Source organism: Silurus meridionalis, chromosome 4 (assembly GCF_014805685.1).
Source record: "Silurus meridionalis isolate SWU-2019-XX chromosome 4, ASM1480568v1, whole genome shotgun sequence".
In the NCBI taxonomy this organism is placed as follows: Eukaryota; Metazoa; Chordata; class Actinopteri; order Siluriformes; family Siluridae; genus Silurus; species Silurus meridionalis.
This window is the reverse complement of record NC_060887.1, coordinates 36,554,866-36,581,140: the sequence shown is the minus strand read 5'-3', so window position 1 is coordinate 36,581,140 and position 26,275 is coordinate 36,554,866. Positions and strand designations below refer to the sequence as shown.

The following is a 26,275-nucleotide window of genomic DNA, read 5'->3' as shown; positions in this document are numbered from 1 at the left end:
AAACAAGTTATTAAAGTCACATGTACATAAGTATTCACAGCTTTTGCTCAATACGTTGTTGAAGCTCCTTTGGCACCAATTACAGCCTCAAGTCTTTTTGAGTTTGATGCTACAAGCTTGATGCACCTATTTTTGGGCCAGTTTTTCCCATTCTTCTTTGCAGAACTTCTCAAGCTCCATCAGGTTGGATGAGGAGTGTTGATGCACAGCCATTTTCAGATCTCTCCAGAGATGTTCAATCGGGTTCTAGTCTGGACTCTGGCTGGGTTGCTCAAGGATATTCACAGAGTCGTCCTGTAGCCACTTCTTTGTTACCTTGACTGTGTGATTTGGGTTGTTGTCCTGTTGGAAGATAAACCGTTGCCCCAGTCTGAGGTCCAGAGCAGGTTTTCATCAAGGATGTCTCTATACATCTGCATTCATCTTTCCCTTAGATCCTGACGAGTCTCCCAGTTCCTGTCACTGAAAAATCCCCACAGCATGATGCTGCCACCACCATGCTTCACTGTAGGAATGGTATTGGCCAGGTGATGAGCGATGCCTGGTTTCTTCCAGACATGGCAGGGATGTGATAAATCAGTGGTTAAAGCTTTGGGTTCCTGATCTGAAGGTCATGTGTTCAAGCCCCAGCACTGCCAAGCTTCCACTGTTGGGTCCTTGAGCAAGGCCCTTAACCCTGAACTGCTCGGTTGTATAAAAAAAATGACAAATGTAAGTCACTCTGGATAAGAGTGTCTGTTAAATGGCATAAATGTAAATGTGAACAAGACCCGTCGGCATTCAGGCCAAAGAGTTCAATCTTTGTTTTCCATTGCCTTTTGGCAAAGTCCAGGTGCACTGTCATGTGCCTTTTACTGAGAAGTGGCTTCCATCTGGCCACTTTACCATTCAGGCCTGATTGGTGGAGTGCTGAAGAGATGGTTATTCTTCTGGAAAGTTCTACTCTCTTCACAGAGAAATGCTGGAGCTCTTTTAGAGTGACGATCGGGTTCTTGTTTACCTACCTGACTAAGGCCTTTCTCCCCGATCGATCAGTTTGGCGGGCAGCTCCGCTCTAGGAAGAGTCCTGGTGGTTCCAAACTTCTTCCACTTCTTTTCCCTTCCCCAGATCTGTGCCTCGATACAATACTGTCTCTGAGGTCTACAGACAATTCCTTGGACTTCATAACGTGGTTTGTGCTCTGACACACACTGTTAATTGTGGGACATTATTTTTTCAACACTGTATTTTTTCCATTGCGTCTTATTTCATTGAATCGCATTGTGTTGACTTAAATCGCACTGCATCATAATAGGGGTGAATCGTATCACATAGCTACTTCATATGTATCTTTCATGTATTATATCATTGGTTTTGCATCAAGATGTGAATCGCATCCGCCTCAGTTATGAAGCTGCTCATCCTTACTGGAAATTGACCAGGGTATAAGGTGATAATCCACAGCTAGGTGTGGATCTCCACTTCACCTCAGCTCATTATTGACCTTATGTAGCTTTATATTGTGTGATGTTGCTCTATGTTGTTTAATGTAGCACCAGGGTTCTGGAGAAACGTTGTCCCATTTCACTGTGTGCTGCATCAGCTATATATGGTGAAAATGACAATAAAAGCTTATTGACTTGACCTCCACATTGTGCAATAACATTCTGTATATATATTCAGTTCCACTATAAAATGAAATGTGTAAGTACATGCTTTCTCTGTTGTTTATCATTTAAGAGCAGCATGTGAAAAATGCATATGAAGATTTGGATCTGCATTTATGAACATGTTCATGTCCAGGATCAAGGAGGAAATTGTTAACTGTGTGTGTGTGTGTGTGTGTGTGTGTGTGTGTGTGTCTCTCCAGTACGGTAAGACGTTATATGAGAACTATAAGAATGCTGTGAGAAAAGGGTCGTCTCTGTCTTCAGTCTGGACGAACAGGAGCCTCCAGCCGAGTCCGTCATCCTCCACTGCATCTACACCTTCACCAACACCGAAAGGTAACCACATATTACACATTATAAACTAAAGCCTTGTGAATTCTTACATAAAACAACCAGATACAGCCAAGTGCAAAAGTTTGCACACCCCATACATGACGAAATGATGAATCTACCAAGGCCTTTTATATTTAAAGTTAAGATTCTACAGATGTTCCTTCATTATGACTAGTAACAGATATAGATTTACATTTATTTCATTCATACAACTGAGCAACGGTAGGGTTTGGGGCCTTGCTCAGGGGCCCAGGAGTGGCAGCTTGGTGTGGCTGGGATTTAAACTGATAACCTTTGGAGTCCAATAATACAACCTCCCATGATACTTGTGTATAGACAGCAATCATTAAACAGCATCAACTTTTCTGAATATGAATATAAATGTAGAATTTTATTCTACACCACTTTCACAAAACCTTTATGAAAATGATTTATGGTTTTGTGTTTCCCATTGTTCTTTTCCAAAATGATATTTTTCACTGCTCAGCTCTATAAAAGTTAATATTTTTGTGATAATTTTAAGATTAAGTTTGTGTTTAAGTGTTTATTTCTTTTATAAACTGGACATTGTCACATGGCAGCTAACGAAATACATAGACTATATGAACAAATATTTGTGGACACCTGACCATACGATTTTGTGCTTTTTCAATGTCCTGTTCCACATTTAGTCTTCATTTGCTCTTATAATAATAACCTCCGCTCTTCTGAGTAGATGTTCCACTAGATTTGTGGAGATTCATTCAGACACAAGGGTGTCATTAAAGTCAGGTAGTGATGTAGGTGAGAAGCTGGGGTGCAGTCAGCGTTCACATTCATCCCAAAGGTGTTCAATAGGGTTTAGAGCTCTATAGCAGGAGATCTTTCAGTCCAACCCATGTAAAGCAGATCTTCAAAGATAAATAGAAAGATACAAGTGTATTGTCATTGCACAGTACAGTACAGGTACACAGCAACGAAATGCAGTTTTGCATCTACCAAAAGTGCACATAGTAGCAATTGTGCAAATTGGCAAGAGCAGATAAATATGTAAATATATGTACAGCATGTAATATATTTATCAAAATATAAATATATACTATATAGATTTAATATACAATTTATAAAGACTGGTAAAAAAGTACAACAACCGTATATTAGTGCAAGATGTATGTAATATATGTAAAGAAAGCAAGAAGTAGTGTGAAAACCTTTAATAAATTAATAAATACATTATAAACTTTCTTTATTTTTTAAATTAAATGATCTACATTCAATAATCTTTTATGGTTTTTGAGAGACATGTGCATGTTCCTCTTGTTTTTTATGCAACAAAATCAGTAATATAACAGTATAAAGACCGACTTTGACCAAACAAGTATTTAAATGTCCAGATGTTCCACTTGATTTTCATTGAAAAATCCCCCTTTTTTGCATAAATAACAATTTTCAACATTCAGCTGAAAAACTTCGCTGTGCCTCTTGTAAAACTTCCCAAAGATGTTCTTCACTGGTTGGAGATTTCTTTGATGCATTTGATCCCAGAGCAGTTCAATAGGATTTAGGTGAGGTGACTGGGAAGCTCATTCCATGAGAGATATCACTCCAGACGACTGTTTGCTCTGTAAATAACTCTTACAGAACTCGAATTTAGGCTTCGGCTCTTCCTGTATGGTGACGTCACTTCCAATTAGCCGCAGTCCAGATGGAATTGCATGGTGTATGTTGAAGTGTAGAATGGTAGCCATGTTGGTTAAAGATTCCTTTCACTTGGAATAAGTCTCCAACCTCCATGTTTGACTGTGGGGGTGAGGTAGACTGCTAACATCTTCTCTCCTGTTCTCCGTCTTTTACACAAATTCTTCTGTTGTGTCTCAAAAACCATAAAATACCAGTTGTTTCCACACTTTTTCACAGCCGCTGAACTTAACGCTGTAAAGCTGCTTTGTGACGATGCCCGTGTTGTTAACAGCGCAATCCAAATAACATTTAATTGACGTTTTTCCATCTTTAAACTAAAGCAAGGATATAAAACATGTCAGAATGAAATGATTGTGTTTTTCAGCCAAAGCAGCAAACGGACATGCTCCTCAGCCCCACTCGGAGCCAGCACTCAAGGTACACGAGCTAATAAAATGCTCTACTTGTATTCATTGCATGAGAGAGAAATCCATGTGCATTTCCTGTTCTAAGCCGTAACGACGGTACATTTTTTCCTCAAGCGCTAACACGTGGAAGCTCTTAACACGCCATGTTGTTGTCCTGTCTAACAACTAACACCTGATACTGACTCGCAGTGTTAGACATATTTCTCAGCTGTTTGTAACAAAATGCTGCACGAGAAGTTTGAGGTTGCCAAGTTGCTGAAAATGCAGAAAATTAAAAAGACCTTGACAGAACTTGTATTAGGGTTGAACATGATTACAGAAGATTTAGAAGTATTTAAGTCTACGTACACACACTTTGATTATAGATCCTATAATGAAAATATGGCAATGCAGCTAAGGATTAATAGACAAAATATGAATCACTCTTTGAGACGAGTCGATTCAAAGAGTCGGTTTGTACTTGACCCATGATATTAGCTAATAATACACCACATTTGCATAAAGCAAAAGCTAATAAATCTTTGTGTAATTTTGTATAAATGACAATAAATATAAATCTCTTCCAACAAATAATATACTACACAACATACCCTGCTTCATCTTTATTTTGAGCTTATTAACCTTCGAATAAACGTGTAGTTTTAATAATCGATTATCTACATTAACCTCTTAATCAGAAAATATGATTTAAACTATATTCTAAAAACAACATTTTTGTTTGTTTTTTTTAAGGCCCCGGCTTTCATTCCACCACCTCCAGGCCACGTCCTGCCCCCACCACCCCCGGACCCCAGCCTGCCTCTGGCTCCACCACCACCACCATTTCTGCCTGTGAAGAAGCAGCTCCCGTCACTCGGCCCTCAGCAAGCCGTTCCCACCTTCCCTCTTCCACCCTCAGACTTTCCGCTTCCTCCACCGCCGAGCAATGACATGGAGCTTCCTCCTGACTTCCTCCCTCCACCTCCTCCCATGATGTTGGGAGAGCTTCCTCCACCTCCTCCAGATGTGTTCCTCCCTCCTCCTTCTCCACCTCTTCAAGCTCTAGGTGGAGATCATTTTCCACCACCTCCACCACCTCCTCCAGTTTCAGCTTTAGGTGGAGATCATCTTCCACCACCTCCACCTCCTCCTCCACGACTAGGTGGAGATCATCTTCCACCACCACCTCCTCCTATAGCTGCAGGTGGTGTTCCTCCACCTCCTCCTCCACCACCACCACCATCATCATCTTCTGGAGCAGGATTCAAGCCCACACCAGGGTCTCTGAGGAAAGTCGGACCTCCACCTCCAAAGAGAACTACACCGACACAATCGGCGCCCTCTGGTGGTGACTTCATGTCAGAACTCATGGTGGCCATGCAGAAAAAACGTGGACAGTGAACTTGCAGCAAAATTCACCCTTTTTTGACGCTATATATATTTGCTGTAAATATGTGGATTTGTCTGGATTCGTATTTTGGGGACTAATCTATCGGTGCTCCGATTTATCGAATTTCTTTTCTGAGGTATAGCTGAAGTTAGAACCGGGGAAATAGGAATGGAAACTTGCAATTAATGTGTAATGAGTGAAAGGTTTGTATAAAATCACTGTTTATTTCTGTGCAGAAATAAACAAGTCTCCAGGGTTTTTTTAAAGAATCGATATACTCAGTTTCAATGTGCGATCATGTGCTTAAATCTCATTTTTAATAAAATAAATTACAAGAAAAGATGCACCCCCTCTATACAAATAATGCACAACATAAAAATGAATATATATTCACACTATATGTGTTTCAGTCATATTATTCAGACCTGTTTTTGGTTGGTGTGATGAGTAAAAAAATACACAAGTACCAGCATTGGCTTATATTACAACAATGTGTTATAATGTAATAAAATTAATAGATAAGAATATATGTAATTAATCAGTTTTGTCATGTTTCAGATAAATTACTGGCCAAAAAAAAAACCCTCCAAAATTATCAGGAATCAATCAGGAATTGGAAAACACATTTTTATTAACTTTTTTTTAGGAAAATAAATAACAATAATAATGGCTAGACATTATTTTCTTCCTATCCATCGCAATTTCTCTCTCGTTATCTTTACGTAACAGTAGAAATGGATCTGTACATTATCAGAAACAGTCTGCAAGTTCACTATGCATTCGTTCAGGCAAATATATAAGAATAAATCGAATTATTTGAAGAATAAAACCAAATCTTGGCAGCTGCCTTTAAGTATTTCAATGAGCACAACCTGGCAACCCTGTCCACTCAACTGCCTTGACCTCTGCTCCACGCCCTGAGCATGAATATGAATATATATATATATATATATATATATATATATATATATATATATATATATATATATATATATATATATATATATATATATAGGGTTTATTCTATATGTGAAGCAACAGCGCCATCTGTACGCCACCTACAGAACAACTACCAGACACAAAAATGCTTTATACTCTGTATAGATGTTAACTCTAAGTTCTTAAATTTGTTAAATCTCCTCTGTCTAGACCTAAGAAATACATTATATGCTGATTGTATACATCAGTCTGAAAGGTTTAGCCAGATCATGGCAGCTGCTTATAACATTTCAAACATAATTTATAATCATGTAACATCTGAACATCATCTGAACAGGCTACGTGTACTCACACACATACACTCACTCACTCACACTTATACACTTACTCACACACTCATACTCATACACTTACTCACACACTCACACTCATACACTTACTCACACACTCACACTCATACACTTACTCACTCACACACTCACTCACACACTGTGTGAAATAGTTTTTTATCATACGTTTAGTAAATATGTTAATCTCAAGTCGATCTGAACGCCCTCAGATGTCCTCACCTCAGAGAAGCCGTTATTCTCTGCTTTCCTAATAGGTGACTCGGCCGGCCAGTTCCTCAACACACACAGTGAGAGCTAACGCTCGTACTGTAACACTTATTACAAAATACACACAGATAAATAGGTGTTAAGAAGTGTGTGTACTCATAGTGATGGTTACACAAGGGAAATGGCACAACACACTCATGGGGAAATACCTCTCATTCTGAAATGGGTGGGAACTCAGGGGATTACGTGCTGAAATGCTGTTCGGAAGGTTGGGGGTTTAATCCCTGGTATCACCAAGCTGCCACTGGTGTGTCCCTTTAGCAAGGCCCTTAACCCTCAGTGCTCCAGGGGCGTGGTTTTGTGGCTGACCCTGTATTCTGACCACAGTGTGTGAACAAGATAGGATGTGCTGTGATGTATATGTGACAAATACAGGCTATTTTATTCTCTTGAGTCGTCCATCTGACTGAAAAAGACTAATTCTGTCCTCACATCCCAGTGATGTTAGGAAGCTGGGGTCAGAGTACAGGGTCAGTCATGATACCTGACCCCTGGAGCACTGAAGGTTAAGAGCTTTGTTCAGGGGCCATAAGAGGGACAGTTTGGCAATACTGAGGCCTGAACCACTTCCTGATCAGAAACTCAGAGTCTTAACCACTGACCTTCTTTATCAAATGAAGTGTAGTGAGAAAAAGATACACTGTACAGATACTGATTATGTGACGTTGAAGGTTGAAATAATCATGAGAGGAGAGACCCCAGAGATCCCACATGGTCTGTAAAAAAAGAGAGAAAACTCTATTTTTGTGATGCACCATGCACACACACACTCGGTGTTTTCAGTAGAGAAAACTCTTAACATGGCTTAACGTGACAAGACGTTGTTTTTTAACAACACATTAATTAACACATTAATAATAAAGCACACTATGTGGATACTATGAGGAGAACCTGATCATTATTCATTTTTTTATTGCCAAAGTATCAAATTATATATACAGGATGTAAGTATGGGAAAGTAGGTAAGTATCTACTACGATGGATATGAGATTTGTTGAGCAATAATAAAAGATTAATAATAAAGACCTCATCATATTTGCATTTTTACTAAACAGAACATATTTGGAGAATTGAGAGAAATCTAGGAAATAAATGAGGAAAATTTAATCCAAAATATTTGTGTATGGGGACAATCCCCCAAAAATATGAAGAGCAGATTCACAGAATCACTTTATTTCTTTAGGATTTCACACTTTTTTCCCCACTCAGTAGATGAACCTGGTACTTTACCTGTTTAAAACACTTCCGGGTTCTGCGCCACAATCTGCACTCTAACATAATTAGCACGGTGTACTGTTGCATTGAGAATCTCTTGTAGATACTGCATCCCGCCCATTTCCGGTCCTTTTTTTGATTAGATAGACTGTTTTCAAGCATTTAGGTGGATATTTATCTGCCTGGTTAAATGAACTTTATATGATTTATTATTATTATTATTATTATTATTATTATTATTATTATTATTATTATTAAATAAGAATACAAAGTATAAAAGGATAAATTCTGCATTATAAAATGTAAGTTTACAAAAATCATGAGGAAAGGTAATTAAAATATAAAATAGATATAACATTTGCAAATAGTATAACAATAAAAATAAACAACACTCAGTAAAATGACACAGAAAAAGAAATGGGTCTGAATATGACGGAGATATTGACAGTAGTTCAGATTTAAATATTATTTTTATATTTAATTTTTATAAATATTTTTTACTAACTGTTAATGTTCCCAAATGTTAATAATAATAAATTGCGTTAATAATAATAATAATAATAATAATAATAATTATTATTATTATTATTATTATTATAAAAGCAATTTTATGTTTTGCATTTCTTTTCCTATAAATTTCAGTACCGATATCGAACAGGACCGTGAGTTAAAAACCGAGTTTCGTACCGAACTGTGAGTGTTGTGTATCGTTACACCTGTAATATGATGATAGTGTAGTGTGAGATTTTCAGTCAGGCGGAAATGAGAGATACCACAGGGGTCCTTGTGAAGCAGGAAGCGGCAGGGAGCAGCTTTACCCCGCTCCTCCGCTCTGAGGGCAACATGGCGGTGCAGTGGCGGCGCTGCTGGAGGGGACATGGGGCAGTTAGAGGGGCAATAGAGGCTGTTTGTGGTGTGAACCGGAGAGCGGTGACGGTGCTGGAGAGAGGAGCAGGAGCTGGGGGCTTAGTTACAGAGGTATGAGGACACACACACACACACACACACACACACACACACACGGGAGTGAAGAAGGTCACTGAGTGGGAGTGTTTCATCTGCTTGCCATTTATGTCTTATAGCTAAACTAAACTGAGTGTTCCTCCTCACACACACACACACACACACACACACACACACACACTTGTACACTGAACCCTCTGAATGTTCCTTCTCAGGTGCTGCTTCCTGTCAGACACACACACACCTCCATCAATCCCAGCATGTTTACAAGGTCAGTATGATCCACAAAGTGTATATTCCAAAGCCTTCTCCTCCTTTTCTCCACCTTTATCCTTCCTTCTCCCTTTCTCCATCCTTTTCTCCACCTTTTCTCCTCCCTTCTCATTTTCTCCACGTTTTCTCCTCCTTTTCTCCACCTTCTCTCTTCCCTTCTCCTTTCTCCGCCTTTCTCCACCCTTTCTCCACCTTTTCTCCTCCTTTTCTGTAGTATTTCTCAATAATTCTCAGGTGTCAGTGTGTTTTATCTCCTCTCTCTCTCTGCGCTCCAGGTCCAGGAGTCGATTCCTTCCTCCCGTAGCTCGGAGCTGCTGCTGCTGCTGTAGGATTCACAGTGACACGAAGCTGAAGGACCCTTTCTCACTGGCGCAGGAGGACCTGAAAAACCTGTACGAGGACATTAAAAAGGTGTGCGTCTACATTTCATTGTGCAGAGAAAAAAATTAACCACGTGATGGTGGGATGAGTCTCTCTCTTCCTTTTCTTAAATTCAAAAACAAACTGGGATGTTACTGATACTGTGTCCTGATTTCTATCTCTTTAACACTGTGTGTGTGTGTGTGTGTGTGTGTGTTCAGCAGCTACTCGTGTCTAAAGTGGAGCTGAAAGCGCTGTGTGATTACTACTTTGACGGGAAAGGGAAAGCGTTCCGGCCCATGATCGTGGTGTTAATGGCTCGAGCCTGTAACATTCACAGCAACAGAGGAGGGTGTGTTTACTTCTTCCTCACTGTACATCATACAGTAAACATACATCATCATCATCATCATCAACTTCCCACCTTCTGTAACCCAGAGCCTTAACCACCGAGCTCCAACTAACCAGTATATATTATAACACGGAGCAGATGATTTGAACAGTTTGAACTTCCCGTTTCACATTTAGTTCACTTTTTGCTCTCTGGGAAGATGTTCCACTAGATTTTGGAGTGTGCTTGTGGAGATTTGAGCTCATTCTGTATAATCTGTGTAGAACCTCTGACCCCAGATTCCTAACATCACTGGGAAATGCGGAAAAAGATTTTCACTGTGCTGGTACTTCGTAGGTTAGTCCACCCATCCATCAATCAATCAATCAATCAATCCATCCATCCATCCACCCACCCATTCATCCATCCATCCATCATCCAATCCATCCATCCACCAACCAACCCATCCATCCATCCATCCACCCATCCACCAACCAATCCATTTATCCATCCATCCACCAACCCATCCATCCATCCATCCACCAACCAACCCATCCATCCATCCATCTGTCCACCAACCAACCCATCCACCCACCCATCCATCCACCCACCCATCTATCCATCCATCCATCCAATCCAATGTTAGTAAACTGAGGTAGTGATGAAGGTGAGGAGGTCTGGGGTGCAGTCAGTATTCACATTCATTCCAAAGGTGTTCAGTAGGGTCGGAGATCTGTAGCTGGAGATCTTCATTAAGCTGACTTGGTAACTGTAACGTTTTTCTCGCCACGTGTCTCAGGGATCTGCTCCCGGCCCAGCGGTCCATCGCTATGATCTCTGAGATGATCCACACTGCCAGCCTGGTGCACGACGACGTCATCGACGGGGCGGATACGCGGCGAGGAAAGACCACTATTAACGAGATGTGGGGGGAGAGAAAGGTGAGTGTGTTTACAAACCTCGTGACTTTCCGGATGGAATGATTGATACAGTACGTCCACCTAAACCTGTGTGTGTGTGTGTGTGTGTGTGTGTGTGTGTGTGTGTGTGTGTGTGTGTGTGAAGGCCATCTTGGCTGGAGATTTCATTCTCTCTGCAGCATCCATGGCTCTTGCACGTATCGGGAATACCACTGTTGTGTCGGTTCTCTCCCAAGTAATAGAGGACCTGGTACGAGGTACGACATTGTGTGTGTGTGTGTGTGTGTGTGTGTGTGTGTGTGTGTGTGTGTGTGTGTGTGAGCTATCAGATTTCCAGGGACCGTTGCTAACGCCAAGGATCTCATTCCCAGGTGAATTCATGCAGCTGGGCTCCAAGGAGAACGAGAACGAGCGATTCAAGCACTACCTCGAGAAGACGTTTAAGAAGACGGCGAGCCTGATCGCCAACAGCTGTAAAGCAGTATGTACGTTCTCTCCTCAGGAATAACTCGGCACAGACGTGCGACCACTTGTCCAACACGTCCTTGTTTCACGTCCCCGCAGGTTTCCATTCTGGTGAACTCGGACCCCGAGGTGCACGAGATCGCGTATCAGTACGGACGAAACGTGGGCATCGCCTTCCAGGTAACGTCTCCTACGTGACCCGGAGCTAGCGTGTCACAGGGGTCCTGCTAGGGGTGCAAAGTGTCCGGGAATCTTCTGACTGGAAATTTTCCATGGGAATAAACTGTTAATTTACAAAATAAAAAAAAATAAAATAAAACATATACTTGTTTGGACATGATACACTTTATATATATATATATATATATATATATATATATATATATATAAGTTTCTAATGAATTATATAGGCTATATAATATATATAGACTGCAGTTGCTGTGACGGAACAGCGCCCCCTACTGTGCGACTAAACACATGGAAAACATCAGCGTTCTGATTGTGACATGCATCAGAGCTTGTAACAATGTTAAATATGGGAACTCTGGGAATTAAAAAAAGTGTAGGAACCGCTGTCCGGTCTCTCACACGTGCGGCCCGAGGTGACGTGATTTTATTTCCTGCAGCTGGTGGACGACGTGCTGGACTTCACCTCATGCGCTAATCAGCTGGGGAAACCGTCAGCTGCTGATCTCAGGCTGGGCCTGGCAACCGGACCCGTACTGTTCGCCTGCCAACAGGTACCTCAATTCAACTCCACTCCTCTTTCATACTCATCCTACAACTCGTTCATTACACGTGTTTCTGTCCTGTAGAACAATTCAATTCAATTCAATTCATTTTTATTTGTATAGCGCTTTTAACAATGAACATTGTCTCAAAGCAGCTTTACACAGATAATGTGGTGATTAAACGTAAATATGTTCTTTGTAAGTATGTTTGTCCCTAATGAGCAACTGTGGCAAGGAAAAACTCCCGAGATGGCATAAGGAAGAAACCTTGAGAGGAACCAGACTCAAGAGGGAACCCATCCTCATCTGGGTTGCACCAAATGTCCATTTGAAGCAGATATACAATGCTGCGGGTACAGTGATGATGATCAGAAGCAAACTGCACTCCCGAGTCAGTGCAGCAGACCGCCGACACCAACTACAGTCAATCCGTCCTCAAAGCACCCGTTCTACTCCGAATTATATGGAACCACCCAAGGTGTTGATGAGAGACCGTCCCAAGCTGCACAGAAGTGTGAAGATCCACGGAGGAGAGGGGCAGGAACAGTGGTCACTGGAGCCTCAGGAGCATGTTTAACTCGACCGAGAGAGAGAGAGAGAGAGAGAGAGAGAGAGAGAGGGTGACAGGAAGAGAAGGATATGGATTATTAAGTGTAACTATTGGTGTATGAAAGTTAATGTCACTGTGCAGTTTGGACTCCGGCAAGACTCGCTATGGCAGCATAACTAAAAGGGAGAACCAGAAGGTAACACAGACATGAGGATCTCTGGGATGAGGCGACCCACCACACCACCGTCAACAAACCTGAGTGAGCGTGTGAATGTGAGGGGCGACAGCATACAAATATACCAGTTCACCAAACACTCTATATCCATGTTCCCTCCAGATCTGAGCCTTTACCTAAGAAAAATCTACTGATAAAAGGCTTGACTAAATAAATAAGTTTTCAACCTCGACTTGAACACTGAGACTGTGTCTGAGTCCCGAACACTGATTGGAAGGCTGTTCCATAACTGTGGGGCTTTATAAGAGAAAGATCTGCCCCCTGCTGTAGTCTTCATTATTTGAGGAACCAACAGATAGCCAGCACCTTTTGATCTAAGTAGGCGTGGAGGATCATACTGGTACAGAAGTTCACTCAGATACTGTGGTGCGAGACCGTTAAGTGCTTTATACGTCAGTAGTAATATTTTATAATCAATGCGAGATTTGATTGGGAGCCAGTGTAGACTGATTAAAACAGGGGTGATGTGGTCATATTTCCTAGATCTAGTGAGGACTCTTGCTGCTGCATTCTGGACTAACTGAAGCTTATTTATGCACTTACTCACACACCCAGACAGTAAAGCGTTACAGTAGTCTAATCTAGAAGTAACAAAAGCATCAACTAGTTTTTCTGCATCCTGTAACGACATCATATTTCTAATCTTAGCAATATTTCTAAGGTGAAAAAAGATCCTGGTGATATCATTCACGTGAGAACAGGACCACATACTTCCTTTCTTTAATGAGGGCGGGGCCTCTGTAACACAGAATGACATCGGGCTGGAGTTTGTCTCTCTCTCTCTCTCTCTCTCTCTCTCTCTCTCTCTTTCTTTCTACCTTTGTCTCTCTCTTTCTACCCCTATCTCTCTATTTCTACCTTTCTCTCTCTCTGTCTCTTTCTTTCTACCTCTGTCTCTCTCTTTCTACCCCTATCTCTCTCTCTATTTCTACCTTTCTCTCTCTCTCTCTCTCTTTCTACCTCTGTCTCTCTCTCTGTCTCTCTTTCTACCTCTGTCTCTCTCTCTGTCTCTCTCTTTCTACCTCTGTCTTTCTCTCACTGTCTCTCTCTTTCTACCTCTGTCTTTCTCTCACTGTCTCTTTCTTTCTCTCTCTGTCTCTCTCTTTCTCTCTGTCTTCCTTTATGTTTTGTCTGTCTCTCACGCACTCTTATCTCTTTGTCCCTCTCTCTTCCTCTTTTTCTCTCTCTGTTACAGTTTCCGGAGCTCCACGCTATGATAATGAGACGTTTCTGTTCGGATGGAGACGTCGATCGGGCCTGGAGATACGTCCTGGAGGTAAGAGAAAGAGTCGCAGAGAACGACAGAAAGACTGACAAAGATTAAAAGAGAGTGAGAGAGAGAGAGAGAGAGAGAGAGAGAGAGAAAAAGTATCTCTGAGAAGAAAGCAGAATACACACATATATATATATATATGAATCTCCCGCTATACCTGTTTGTATTTGGTTTATTGTGGAATTGCGTTTGCCACAGAACTAATCAGTTTCTCGGAGAGCACCATAGACCAAGAAACTTATCGGGAATTGTTTTTAAGGAGTCTTATGATCATTTTGGGGTCCGTGTATCACGGGGGATTAGTGTATGTCGTTACTTCCCACCTCTGACACACAGCAACAATATTTCTTCTAGCTGCAGAACATTATTATTTATTGTATGTAGTTTATCATTAATGTGTGTAGCAACAAAACGATTACAACACAAACCGGTCCAGTTGGATTGGAGTTGAACAGCACTTCTTGATTTGGATCACTTTAATTGAGATGACGTCATGAAGGATCCTGAACTGAGGTCAGTGAGGAGAATCTCCAGCTTAAAGACTCATTTATAAGACGTGTATTATAAGCATTATAGATGTTGTATGTATCTTATGGCTACAATTAACTAAGGAGTTTAATGGACACTTTTTTACTTTTTCTGAAGTCGTAGTTCACCTGCTGTTTCTCTACTTTAACGCGAGGACTTCATCCACCACTGGCTTTTATTCAGCTGCATATCAGTCAACAAATTGTATCAATAGAGAAGAGAGAGAGAGAGAGAGAGAGAGAGAGAATAGAGAAAGGAAATGGAGACAGAAAAAAGTCACAGTAGTCAAGTATTTTTTCCACCTCGTTTTTCTCTAGTAATACGTGAAATCTGTGTTACTATAGAAACGATAACGTGAATCTCGACGTGCCCCTTGAACGTTACTCGACTCCCTATGACCAATCAGGATCCAGAATTCCCCAGGACACTGCTGGTTAATTATAGTACGGTGTTACATATTAACTTGTAACGCGTGTTTCTCTTCAGAGCGATGGCGTGGAGCAGACGAGTTTCCTGGCCCAGCATTACTGCCACGAGGCCACGCGTCAGATCAGCCGCCTGCAGCCGTCCCCTGAGAGAGACGCTCTGATCCGCCTCACTGAGCTCGTCCTCAACCGGGACAAATGAACCTGGAACCTCCTGAGCTCTACTACAGGCAGCTACATACCTCTACCATTCTATACACACACACAACTAGCAGGTCGTCTCGTCTCGTCTCGTCTTATGACACTCTGGTCTGAGACTGGAACAGGCACCTGCACTGAAAAAGCACCAAGAAAATGCCAATAAAAGAGCGAGTAGCAGGATTCATGCTCCAGGACGTCCTCACTGTATTGTACTGTACAGTTCTCTTCTACAGAAGCAGGACACCATGGGATAAAAAAGACGCAGAGGGGCTTCCTGTGTCTCACGTCCGACCCCCAAAGGCCCGATCAGGAGCTATGCTGTTATTTATATACTTGTACATCATGTGTGGAGAAACAGACAAACGCCTTAAATCCACCGCAACTGTGATAATAAATCACGTTTTTATAAAGGAAACATTTCACTGTCTCTGTGTGTGTGTGTGTGTGTGTGTGTGTGTGTTTATTTCTCCTACATACACTACATCGACACAAGCATGTTGAAAACCTGATTTCATTCTTAATGATCTTAAAAAGTCTTAAATTTGACTTAATGAAACCTGCAGAAAACCTGATTTAGTCCCCATTCACTGTTATAAGAACCTCCACTCCTCTGAGATGTTCCACCAGATTTGTGGAGTTTCATTAAGACAGAAGGGTCTTGGTAAAGTCAGGTACTGATGTAGGTGAGGAGACCTGGGGTGCAGTCAGCGTTCACATTCATCCCACCAGGATCAGAGCGCTATAGCAGGAGATCTTCATGAAGCTGGCTTTGTGCACAGGGTTTGCATTGTCCTGCTGGAACAGGTTTGGATCTCCTGATTCAAGTGAAGGAAGAATTTAGTAAACACAGTCGTTTATGGTTTTTAAAACCCTTTGCGTGTTCTTTAAAGAAGATACCGACTCCACAAGGTGGCATCTAGAGACGTACCAGCTCCGGTTAGATCCCACTTCATGAAGATTTCAGACAATTGAGGATAAACAAATACCCAAATTAAAAATTCCCTTCTACATATGCTGTTTCTCCATCATTGTACATTTAAAGGCTCAGGCATGGAGGAGATGGTGTTGAATCTCTAATGATCTCTGATGTTCAGCTAATTTGAATTGCTCGCGAGCTCCTGGTTCCACAACTCCACCTGCATGTAGAAGACTGTAGAAAGGACATTATAAATAAACATATACTCCAGTGTTTATGATATTTCTCACTCTCGGGTGTTTGTGTTTTAATGGTTTATAATCACACTGTTGGTGTCACTCGGATGAGGATGGATTCCCTCGAGTCTGGTTCCTCTCAAGGTTTCTTCCTCATACCATCGTTTTCTTTGGCGCAGTCGCCTCAGGTTTGCTCATTGAGGATAAACACACATAATTCACTAATATTTCCATTTTTGCTCTATAATTCGTACATGCTGTGAAGCTGCTTTGAGACGATGTCCATTGTGAAACGCAAAAGCAAACACAAACAAGAATTGGACAGTGAACGAGTGGAAGAAAGTTATGTGGAGTCCAAATTGGACATATTTGTCTCTAAGATAAGAACTTGTATAAGATGGAGAACAGGAGAGAAGATGTGATCAGACTGCCATCACCCTCACAGTCACACATGAAGAAGGAAGTTTAATAGTTTGGGGTTTTGGAGCAGGGAAGGTTGGAGATTTATTCAGGGTAAAATGAACCAACATGGCAACCATTCCATACTTCAACACCACGCAATTCCATTTGTTCTGCGGCTCATCGGAACCAACAAGACGATGAGCCGAATCGTACGTCTGAGCTCTGTGAGAGTTATTTAGAGAGCAAACAGTCGTCTGGAGTGATCTTTATTATGGAATCACCTGCCCAGTCACTGCACCTCAATCCTACTGAACTGCTCTGGGATCAACTGGATCTTAAAGTAATCCTAGTGAAGAGCAACCTTTAGCTAAATATTTGTACATCTTCATACCAAGTCTGTTGCATAGAAACAAAAGGAAGTCTGTTAAATTTGGTCATTTACAAAAACCAAAAAATTTATTGTCAATATTTCCATGGCTTTATAATGATGACACCGAATCAGTTTCACGAGTCTGATTTTGTTCATTAGTCTGTGCAGGGAGGTAACAAGTTGTCGTAAAATCACTCGGACCGATATGGCAGTTATTTCTGGCTGATTAATATCAGATTGTATATCGATTAGCATAGATTCCAATACTTTTTTTTAATAGCTACAGCGTAAGCAATCTACTGTTTTTTTATGTGCATCATTGAAAATACATACAGAAGAAATTCCCTGTTCGGTCTAAAAATGCAGAAAAAAAATCTTCATTGAAATTAAAAAAGAGATTAAATCAGGATCAGGGGGAAAAACTGGATAATATTTAACTATTAAAACAAAATGGCCAATAATACCTTCAAGTATCAGGACCAAAACAAAAGAAATCTTGACACTGAGTGACGACTGCATGAAATACAGTGCTATTAATAATAATTCATCAGAAACTACGGAAGGCCTAAGAGGTCATGCGTTGGAATTTTTTTCGTTCTTGTTTTCTCGTAATCGCGATTTCGAACAGTTGCGTTTTTACTCACGATGCCGAATACGCCGGGAAAATCGAGTACCAGATTTTAACGTCGAGATCGGGAAAAACAACATTTACGTTGAAAACAGGAGAGAAAAAAAATATTATAACGCACGGCCTCTTGGGGACTTCCGTAAGAAACAGATTGGACAAGATTTTAAATGTTGTCAAAAATCTAAAACATTGAGATGAGATCAAAATCCACTAAAAAAAAAACATTTAAGGAAATAAAAAAAAAAACAATAAAACCTCCGGCTCGTTGTATTTACACAAATCGCTTCTGATCACAGCCCTCATGATGTCACCACACGCCCTGAACCCAGGAGCTGGAGCTCTCTCGCCCCTCGACCTGCTCGTCTCGTAGAGCTAATCCTGTTCTCCTCAGTCGGCGTAGTGCATGATGGGCTCGACGTAGTTTCCGGGGAAAAGCCCGGTGATGCCGTTGCTCACTCCCTCGAACCATCCGTCATCGTTCTTCTTGATGATGTAGATAATGGCGCCTTCCATGAAGCTCAGCTCGTCGTCTTTGTCCTTGGCGTAGTCGTAGATGGCCACCACTGAAGATAAAGCGGAGGTTAAGCACAGTTTTGGCAACTTTTGGGAAACGATTGTTTGAACGATCTTTTATTAGATTTTTCATTAGTTAGTGTCTCAAACCCCCCCCCCCACTAATCCAGACCTGGGAATCACTCACATCAAATGACACACTTTTCCAAAATGCGTAAGAACCCTGGAGGTTCACCAGATATAAAAATTAAAAAAAGTTCTAGAGCCTCACCTTTCTCGATGTAGTTTTTAGGGGCCCACTGGGGGTCTCCGTCGGCGTACGGGTCACTGTACTGCACCACGGCCGCCTCCTCTTCCTCATAGTCCACAGGAGGTGGGGGAGGAGGGGGCGGAGCCTCATCAAACATGGGCACGTCGTCCGGAGGAGGAGGAGGGGGCGGAGTCGGGGTGTCTGCGACTGAGAAGCGGAAAAAACCCATCAGGATGATCGGACATTCATGTTTATGTTTCACCATGGTGACACAACGGACGGGCTGGGCATGCAATCCCTTTCCATCTCTCACACACACACACACACACACACACACACGTCACGTGTTAGATTGCATGCAAGACGGCGAGACCTGCGTCCTGATTGGTCGGCATGCTGAAAGGAGTTTCGAGCAGAATTAAAACCATGCAGTGATTTCGAACGGAGGATGATGAGACGGTCATGATTCACTCAGAAATGGAACGAATTACAACTTGGAGAAAAAAATGAAGAAATGAATGAAGGGAAAAGAGGAGAGGGGAAAAAAAAAGAATGATGATGGTGTTTCGTAATGAAGATGTCGACTTCAGGCCAGAAATGAAGTCCTAAACCAGAAATTAATCTGATTTGGTGCTAAATTTTCAGACCATATTCAAATCTTAGTCTCTTTTTCCTTTACTCTGTTACTCTTATACACTCCTGAGTGACTCCCTGAAAAAAATCTAATGTGAGAAATTTTCCTTTTAAGGAAAAAAGGGGTGTGGTCAACCAGCTACCTTCTCTCTGGAGCTGAAAGCCAATTCAGTCTGATCCTGACCGACTCTAGTACTGGGGAAATGGTAGCTCAGTGGTTAAGATGTTGAACATCTGATCAGAAGGTCGTGAGTTTAAATCCCACCACCTCCTCCACCACTAAGCTTCAAAAGCTGGGCCCTTGAGCAAGGCCCTTAACCCTCAACCTTCCCAGATGTGTGAATGAAATAATTGTAAGTCACTCTGTATACGGTCGTCTGCCAAATATACTGTGAAGTTGAAGTGTCTCAGGAAATGGTCAAACTGTATAATTATGCTTCTGAAACACTTAGATTACACACTGCATCTGTAACTACACTGTCTGCTCGAATTCTTTCACAACGTCCTGTTTTAAAATGGTGTTTAAGAGAAGCTCCAGCAGGGGGCAGCAGAAACAAACACACTGTGCTTCAGAGCACCTTCTGGCTAATCAGAGTGGAGTAAAAATTTCGGTGGGTGCCAAAACTTTTCAGGTACATTCTTTAGATCAGGTGTTGAATCTTTCAGGGGGGTAAAGAAATCCATAAAAACACGCTCACAGATTAACACCAGTGTAACGGTTTCATATCAAGATATTTCGGATCGTTCTCTTGATTGGAGGTAAAATCCGGACCATGCACGATGATGATCATCGTACAGACTGACAGGAGATTAAGGAGAGAAAAGATGAAGAAAATAATATTCTGTGGACTCGACAGTTCATCATGATGATTTACAGCTTTCCCAGTCCCAGTCTCATATAAAAAGTAGTGGTGACATTGCTGATAGATGAAGAGCATCTGCTCAGGGTTTGCACAGGAGCTGACACTTAGAGCTGACAGGAAATCACAGTATATTCTTGTGATTCTATACATTATATATTGTAAAAGTGGGAGCTTAGTGGTTAAGGCAATGGATTTTGCATCCCAAGGTCTTGAGTTTAAATCCCAGCCACACCAAGATGCCACTTATGGGCCCCTGAGCAAGGCCCTTAACCCCAAAACTGTTTAGTTGCAGTAATGAGATAACCGTAGGTCCTTCTGTATAAGGGCGTCTGAGTGTAAATGTAAATATACAAATGACGACGTGAGTAAGGAGCGATCTGGAGGTATTTCATGAATAATGATCACGACAAAGCAAACATCTAACTGACACTGAGAAGTCGAGCGACAGAGATTTATTTATTATGAATCTATTTGGTGATCGATATTTTTTTCTTCTCACTGCGACATTCCTGACATTGCGCATCTTTTTTTAATCCCCTGGTGTACCATTTCCTGTCTCTCTCACACCACAGACGTAGACTAGATAACGACGATAATGAGAAGGCAGAAGGTAATAAAATGTCTGGGGTTAACGTGGATGAGACACATGACTGAGAACTGAGACATTCCTGATCATCATCATCTTTTCTCTGATTGTGTTCTATATGGTGGATCTTCAGTCTGAATACATACGTATTAATATATCAGTATGAAGTGAGGTTCAGTAACCAGTGTGACACTAAAACAGCTAGTAATAATAACTACTTTTTACTGAAGTACATGTCAGAGCCCAAACTTCAATAAATAAAGTATTAAAAAAAAAATCTTTCAACAGTGTTCATGGGGATTTAGAACAACAAATTTTCCATCAAAATGAGCAAAACAGTCATACAAAAAGAGTTAAAGCTTCATCATGAAGCTCTTGATCCCAGTCTTCTTCATTGGTCTGAATCAGATGCAGGTAGGAGGCGTGGCCTGAAGTCAAAGGCGGAGTTATAGAGGTAAAGTGATGTTGATTTTGGGGCTACATTTGAGGTTCTGGTAGAAGAAAGTGTGTAGGTTTTATTTCCTATTTATATACACATGCTTTGAAAGTACGTCAAACACAAACACACACACACACACTCAGAGCACTAGGGCAGGGGGGGGTTCAGCACTTACTGTTTTCCTGCACCCGGGCCACAAAGCCGGTGAGGGGAATCTGTGGAATGAGCTGAGGCATGGGGGGAGGCGGGGGAGCAACAGACACTACACACACACACACACACACACACACACATACACAGGAAAGAGGTGAGCACCAGGAAATAAAAGGGAAATAATTATTACGTATTACGTCCCAATGAGAGGAGAACCGAGTGCAGAAGAAGTCGATCCAAGACTTCACGCACGCTTCAAAGTGGATTCATGAAAATTCAATAAAAAAAAAATGCAACCAGCGCATCATGAAGAAAACAAACAAATACACACAGACTTAAAATAAATAAATAAATAAATAAATAAATAAATAAATAAATAAATAAATAATGAACAGAAACTGCAGATATTTCGAAATTCCACCTAATTGGTTTATTGTGGGTTTATATCGAGTCGGATCGTGGTGTGTGTGTGTGTGTGTGTGTGTGTGTGTGTGTGTGTGTGTATGTATGTGTGTGCGTGTGTGTGTGTGCATTTAGAGTATTAACAACTTGGAATGTATTAATTTAAGGTACATTTAGAACAGACACAAATATGCGATTAAGTTGCAATTCATCACGAGTTAAATATTGAAATCGAATCAAAGCCCTAATATAAAAATATATATAAAAAATTATAAAAGATGTTATAAAAATTTTAACGATAATGTCACTATATCGATACATATTCCAGCTCTATCCTTATACGCTAAAGAAACTCCGCCTATTTAAGTCATGTGATCATAAGTCATGTAATTGTGTTTGTGGATTTGAAGCTCTCAAGGGAACCAAGCAATCATCTGATGGTCCATCTTGGTTTTTTAAAGCAATACTTTTCGATCCAGATTCCAATTTCCGTGACTGAATCTGACTCTGCAAATCTTCAGCGAGGAACCGCAGCGCTGGATTTCCTGCAGGTGACTACACCGTCGATGAAAGGTGGAATAATTACATCACAAAAAAACCGGCTGAAACGGCACTTCTGCCCTGGAGAAGGTTCGATAAAGGATTAATGAACAGGGCTGATAATACGAGCGCTGCACTGCGTGAAACTCGGAGGATGGACTCACTCCTTAATCCTGCCTCTATAGAAATCTGTATTTTCCTCATCAGATTCATCATCAAATCTCACTTTTATACATCTGCTTTCGCTGTCTGAACATTTTACTGTGGTAATTTTCGACCTACAGTGTGACCGTGGCTTGCATAAGTATTCGCACCCCCTTGAACATTCTTATATTTTGTAATAAAACAGAAATGGCCTTGTGTTTATTAGTCACAACTGCAAAGTCTTTGGATGCAGTAACAAAAAAAAAAGTTCCTTCACTTAAACTAGGAGACCCAAACCTGTTTCAGCATGACAATGCAGCTGTGCACAAAGCCAGCTCCATGAAGATCTGCTTTATACGCTTTACAGTGGAAGATACATCAGTACCTGACCTGTCTAACACTTTTGTAACAGTGAATGAGCTCAAATCTCCACAAAGTCTAGTGGAACATCTTACCAGAAGAGTGGAGGTTATTATGGGGACTAAATGTTTAATGTGACGTTTTTTTTGCTGGTTCCTCTAAAGATTTTTCTTCCTCATGAAGTCTGAGGTAGTTTTTTTCCCCTCACAATAAACATCACCTGTGGCTCACTAATTTATGATTTGTACATTTATAGATTTGAATGAATTTATTACACTAAAGCTGCTTTGTGACAAAATTAGTTGCTAAAACAAAGAAAAAAAGAAGAATTCCAATATAACCATAGAAAACCCGGAGCAATGCTTTTCCACAACTTTCTGAATTCGACGTTTTGCTAGCTCCTAAATCTTTACGTAATATATTGATATTTGACGATTTTGCGAAACGATTTTCCTCTTGCCTCACTTTAAATTCATTTATTTATTATTTAAATTCATTAATTTTTAATATACTGATCAATTTAATTCATGCCATATTTTACCTATACAAATTCTTTAATGCCCGTTAAAATGTTTGTGTTGTAAATTCTAATTAAAATGTTTTTCTACTTTTGGTGTTGGTTATTTTATTTATTTATTAATTAAAATGTCCTGTTTTTATGCTTGGAAAGCACTTTGAGATTTAAAGTTGTTATATAAAATAATAATAAATTATATATATAATAAATATTAAATAAAATATTTTTTATTCTATTGTAAATTCTATTTAATTCGGGTTTTAAAAGCATTACACTGTATTGCGTGCTGTATTTTGTATTTAACAATGAAATAAAAGTATTTGTGTGGAGTTCCTGAAATCCCAACAAAAAATATGAAAAGGGCTAAAAGGAAGTGAATCCTTTCCCATGAGTAAGTGGAGCTAATGATCAGATCCTCTGTGTTAATTACAGTGTAGTTATTTGATACATGTGTCTTACTTGAGTTGTGTGTAAAGACGGCCGGAGCAGCACCGTTGACGTTAGCGTGCTGCAGAGGGAGCTGAGAGGAGAGAGACGGCGCGCGCCTGTACGTCCCTGTGGCTGAAGCCGTGGACATGGACGACGTGGTGGAGTTGTGGCGGGACATCTGACGCGATATCGTGCCGAACTGAGAGACGGGGGCTGGACCGAGCCCTGGGCGAGAAATCACCATGGCCATTACCCAGAGAAAGAGAGAGAGAGAGAGAGAGAGAGAGAGAGAATAAAGAAAGACAGAGAAACCCAGAAAAAGAAAATCAGTTAAACCCTTCAAACCAAAAGGAGGATATTAGTGTCCTGAATGTGATGAACATGGATTCGTTAAAGCACCATGAATGATCTGTAAAGCGTAAAAGTGTTCTACTGTCATACAAAAGATTCCCAGACTGAGTGAAAAGCATAAATAATCCTGAAATTACATTTTAAAAACAGCTCCAAAAACAAGTCATTAGATCAGATAATGAGGTGATTAGAGTGAAACCAGAGAGCACTGACACACCAGTTACCATCTAAACTGGATAAATCGAGTCTAGCTATGTTAGCATTTTTGTTCAGCAAATAAACAGGAAAAAGATAAAGAGAGGAAATAGTCCGGCTCTGGTCCAGGTTTGAAACTTGGGCCTGGCCCGAGGCTTCTCTTGGGACTCCAACAGCTTACGAGTGACTGAATCACTAGGGTGTGTCACCACACACACACACACACACACACACACACACAGCTCAGCACGAAAGCAAACACACCCTAGTGGAAAACACACATTGTTCAGCTGCGTTGCTGGAAACCCGATACGGGAGACAGAGAGACAGAGAGAGAGAGAGAGAGAGAGAGAGAGAGAGAGAGAGAGAGGACAGCGGTATTTAAAAAATAACCACCGTAACGACAACGTTAACAATCCTGAAAAAACGTCCTGTGTGAAACTGACACACACACACACACACACACACACACACACACACACACACACACACACACACACTCTTTCTCTATATAATCCAATATAAAGTAAAAAGCTTATGACGCATATTTAATCACATTACTCAATGGAACCTTTGAACTTTTTAAACAACTTTTTAAACAATTTACTTTTATTTTAATGCCAACATTAATTATTATTACAATTATTTATCATTTTTATAATTTTTTTTTACCCGATTTGTTTGTTCATTTGTTTATTGTTCATGTTACGTGAATGTTTATGGAACTAAAAGTTAATATGATAATGTGTAAGCACATATACTTTTAAATTTACTGATTTCCCAGCCACACCAAGGGCCACTCTTGGGCCCCTGAGCAAGGCCCTTAACCCTATAGATGCTCAGTTGTATGAACAAGATAAATAAAAGTTACTCTGGATAAACTCAGTAGTCAGAGTTTATCCAGAGCCACTGACATTTATCTCATACATAAGGCTGAGCAGTGAAGGAATTAAGGGCCTTGCTCAGGGGCCCAGGAGTGGCAGCTTGGTGAGGCGGGGAACTCATGACCTTCTAAACCAAAATCCAATGCGTTACTTACTAAGCAACCACCACCCCCTACCTGAGTCAATGTGTGTGATGCTGTGAGAAAATGTTAAATGATAAATAAATCCCAGAACCAGACTCTCATCTCAAGGAACTCAAGACTTTCAGGAAGAAACACTGTGTTTGTATACGAGTTGGGTTATGATTAGGAAAAGCGAGATTATCTGTGCGGTAAACAAGCTTGTGTGTTTAAACAGAGAGTCGTGTAGATACGAGTTCCACGATGTTCATTTCCTGTTTCCGAAGAGCGATTAACAGAAATGTTCACGTGCCTGGTAGAGGAGGGAAACAAACCCCCCCACACCACAAACAATAAACAAACCACAGGAAAGAGAACTGGACCACAAGCTCAGGAAATGTGAGGTGGGATGAGTATGTCCTCAGCGCCTTCGCTGTAACTCTGGAATGTTCGCTGTGGACATTTTCTCCAATTTTCAGCAAAGAAAAAGACCCCCAGTTGGCACAGAGGGAAAATGGGATGACTACCTCCTTGCCAATTGTCTATATAATAAAAATATGGATGTTACACAAAAAAAATCTCTATAAAACATGCTCAATGATGTTTAACGAGATTTTATGGGAAAATAATCAACAAATTGAGTGGGCGAGTAAAGCGACTGATGCACCAACGCGATTATTTGATGTTTTTAACACTACGTTTTGATATTAATTATAGAATGTCAAGCTGTACTTTTTATCCATTTACAGTTACATTTCATCTTGTTTTCCACCACAGGAATGTCTTCAGGATTGTAAAGTTTACAATGGTTGTTGTCTCAAACATTGCTTTATTAACTACTGTTCAGCTACTCTTATTTAAATACAGGAAATAAAGAGCT

The 26,275-nt window shown here is 40.7% G+C and overlaps 3 protein-coding genes across 11 annotated transcripts in view; 2 read left to right on the top strand and 1 right to left on the bottom strand.

Annotated features, from left to right (window-relative positions):
• Positions 1–5,973, top strand: part of LOC124384130 (amyloid beta (A4) precursor protein-binding, family B, member 1 interacting protein) — a 51,843-nt gene extending 45,870 nt beyond the window's left edge. Inside the window, exons 12-14 of the mRNA XM_046846706.1 lie at positions 1,851–1,986; positions 4,028–4,080; positions 4,803–5,973. Coding sequence (XP_046702662.1) covers positions 1,851–1,986; positions 4,028–4,080; positions 4,803–5,450 — 837 coding nt within the window. The 3' untranslated portion in view covers positions 5,451–5,973. The remainder of the gene's footprint in view (positions 1–1,850; positions 1,987–4,027; positions 4,081–4,802) is intronic.
• Positions 5,974–8,989: 3,016 nt separating this feature from the next.
• Positions 8,990–15,880, top strand: pdss1 (prenyl (decaprenyl) diphosphate synthase, subunit 1). 2 transcript variants are annotated; one of them, XM_046847348.1, is made up of 11 exons: positions 8,990–9,188; positions 9,389–9,444; positions 9,722–9,857; positions 10,028–10,158; positions 10,937–11,078; positions 11,203–11,314; positions 11,429–11,538; positions 11,622–11,702; positions 12,149–12,262; positions 14,234–14,314; positions 15,326–15,880. In XM_046847348.1, exons 1-11 carry the CDS (start codon positions 9,054–9,056, stop codon positions 15,464–15,466), a joined length of 1,239 nt encoding a protein of 412 aa, XP_046703304.1. In that variant the 5' UTR covers positions 8,990–9,053; the 3' UTR covers positions 15,467–15,880. The 2 variants fall into 2 exon arrangements, with proteins under 2 accessions (XP_046703304.1, XP_046703305.1); XM_046847349.1 differs by having other exon boundaries at positions 8,991–9,188; positions 10,031–10,158.
• A 1,573-nt stretch (positions 15,881–17,453) lies between these two features.
• Positions 17,454–26,275, bottom strand: part of abi1a (abl-interactor 1a) — a 56,837-nt gene continuing 48,015 nt past the window's right edge. For 4 of the 8 annotated variants that reach the window (XM_046847335.1, XM_046847337.1, XM_046847336.1 and 1 more), the window contains 4 exons: positions 23,877–24,071; positions 21,477–21,563; positions 18,802–18,987; positions 17,454–18,580 (listed from right to left, as the gene is read on the bottom strand). In XM_046847335.1, the coding sequence (XP_046703291.1) occupies positions 18,405–18,580; positions 18,802–18,987; positions 21,477–21,563; positions 23,877–24,071 (644 nt within the window). In that variant the 3' untranslated portion in view covers positions 17,454–18,404. The remainder of the gene's footprint in view (positions 18,581–18,801; positions 18,988–21,476; positions 21,564–23,876; positions 24,072–26,275) is intronic. The other 4 variants (XM_046847339.1, XM_046847340.1, XM_046847342.1 and 1 more) reach the window with 2 other exon arrangements.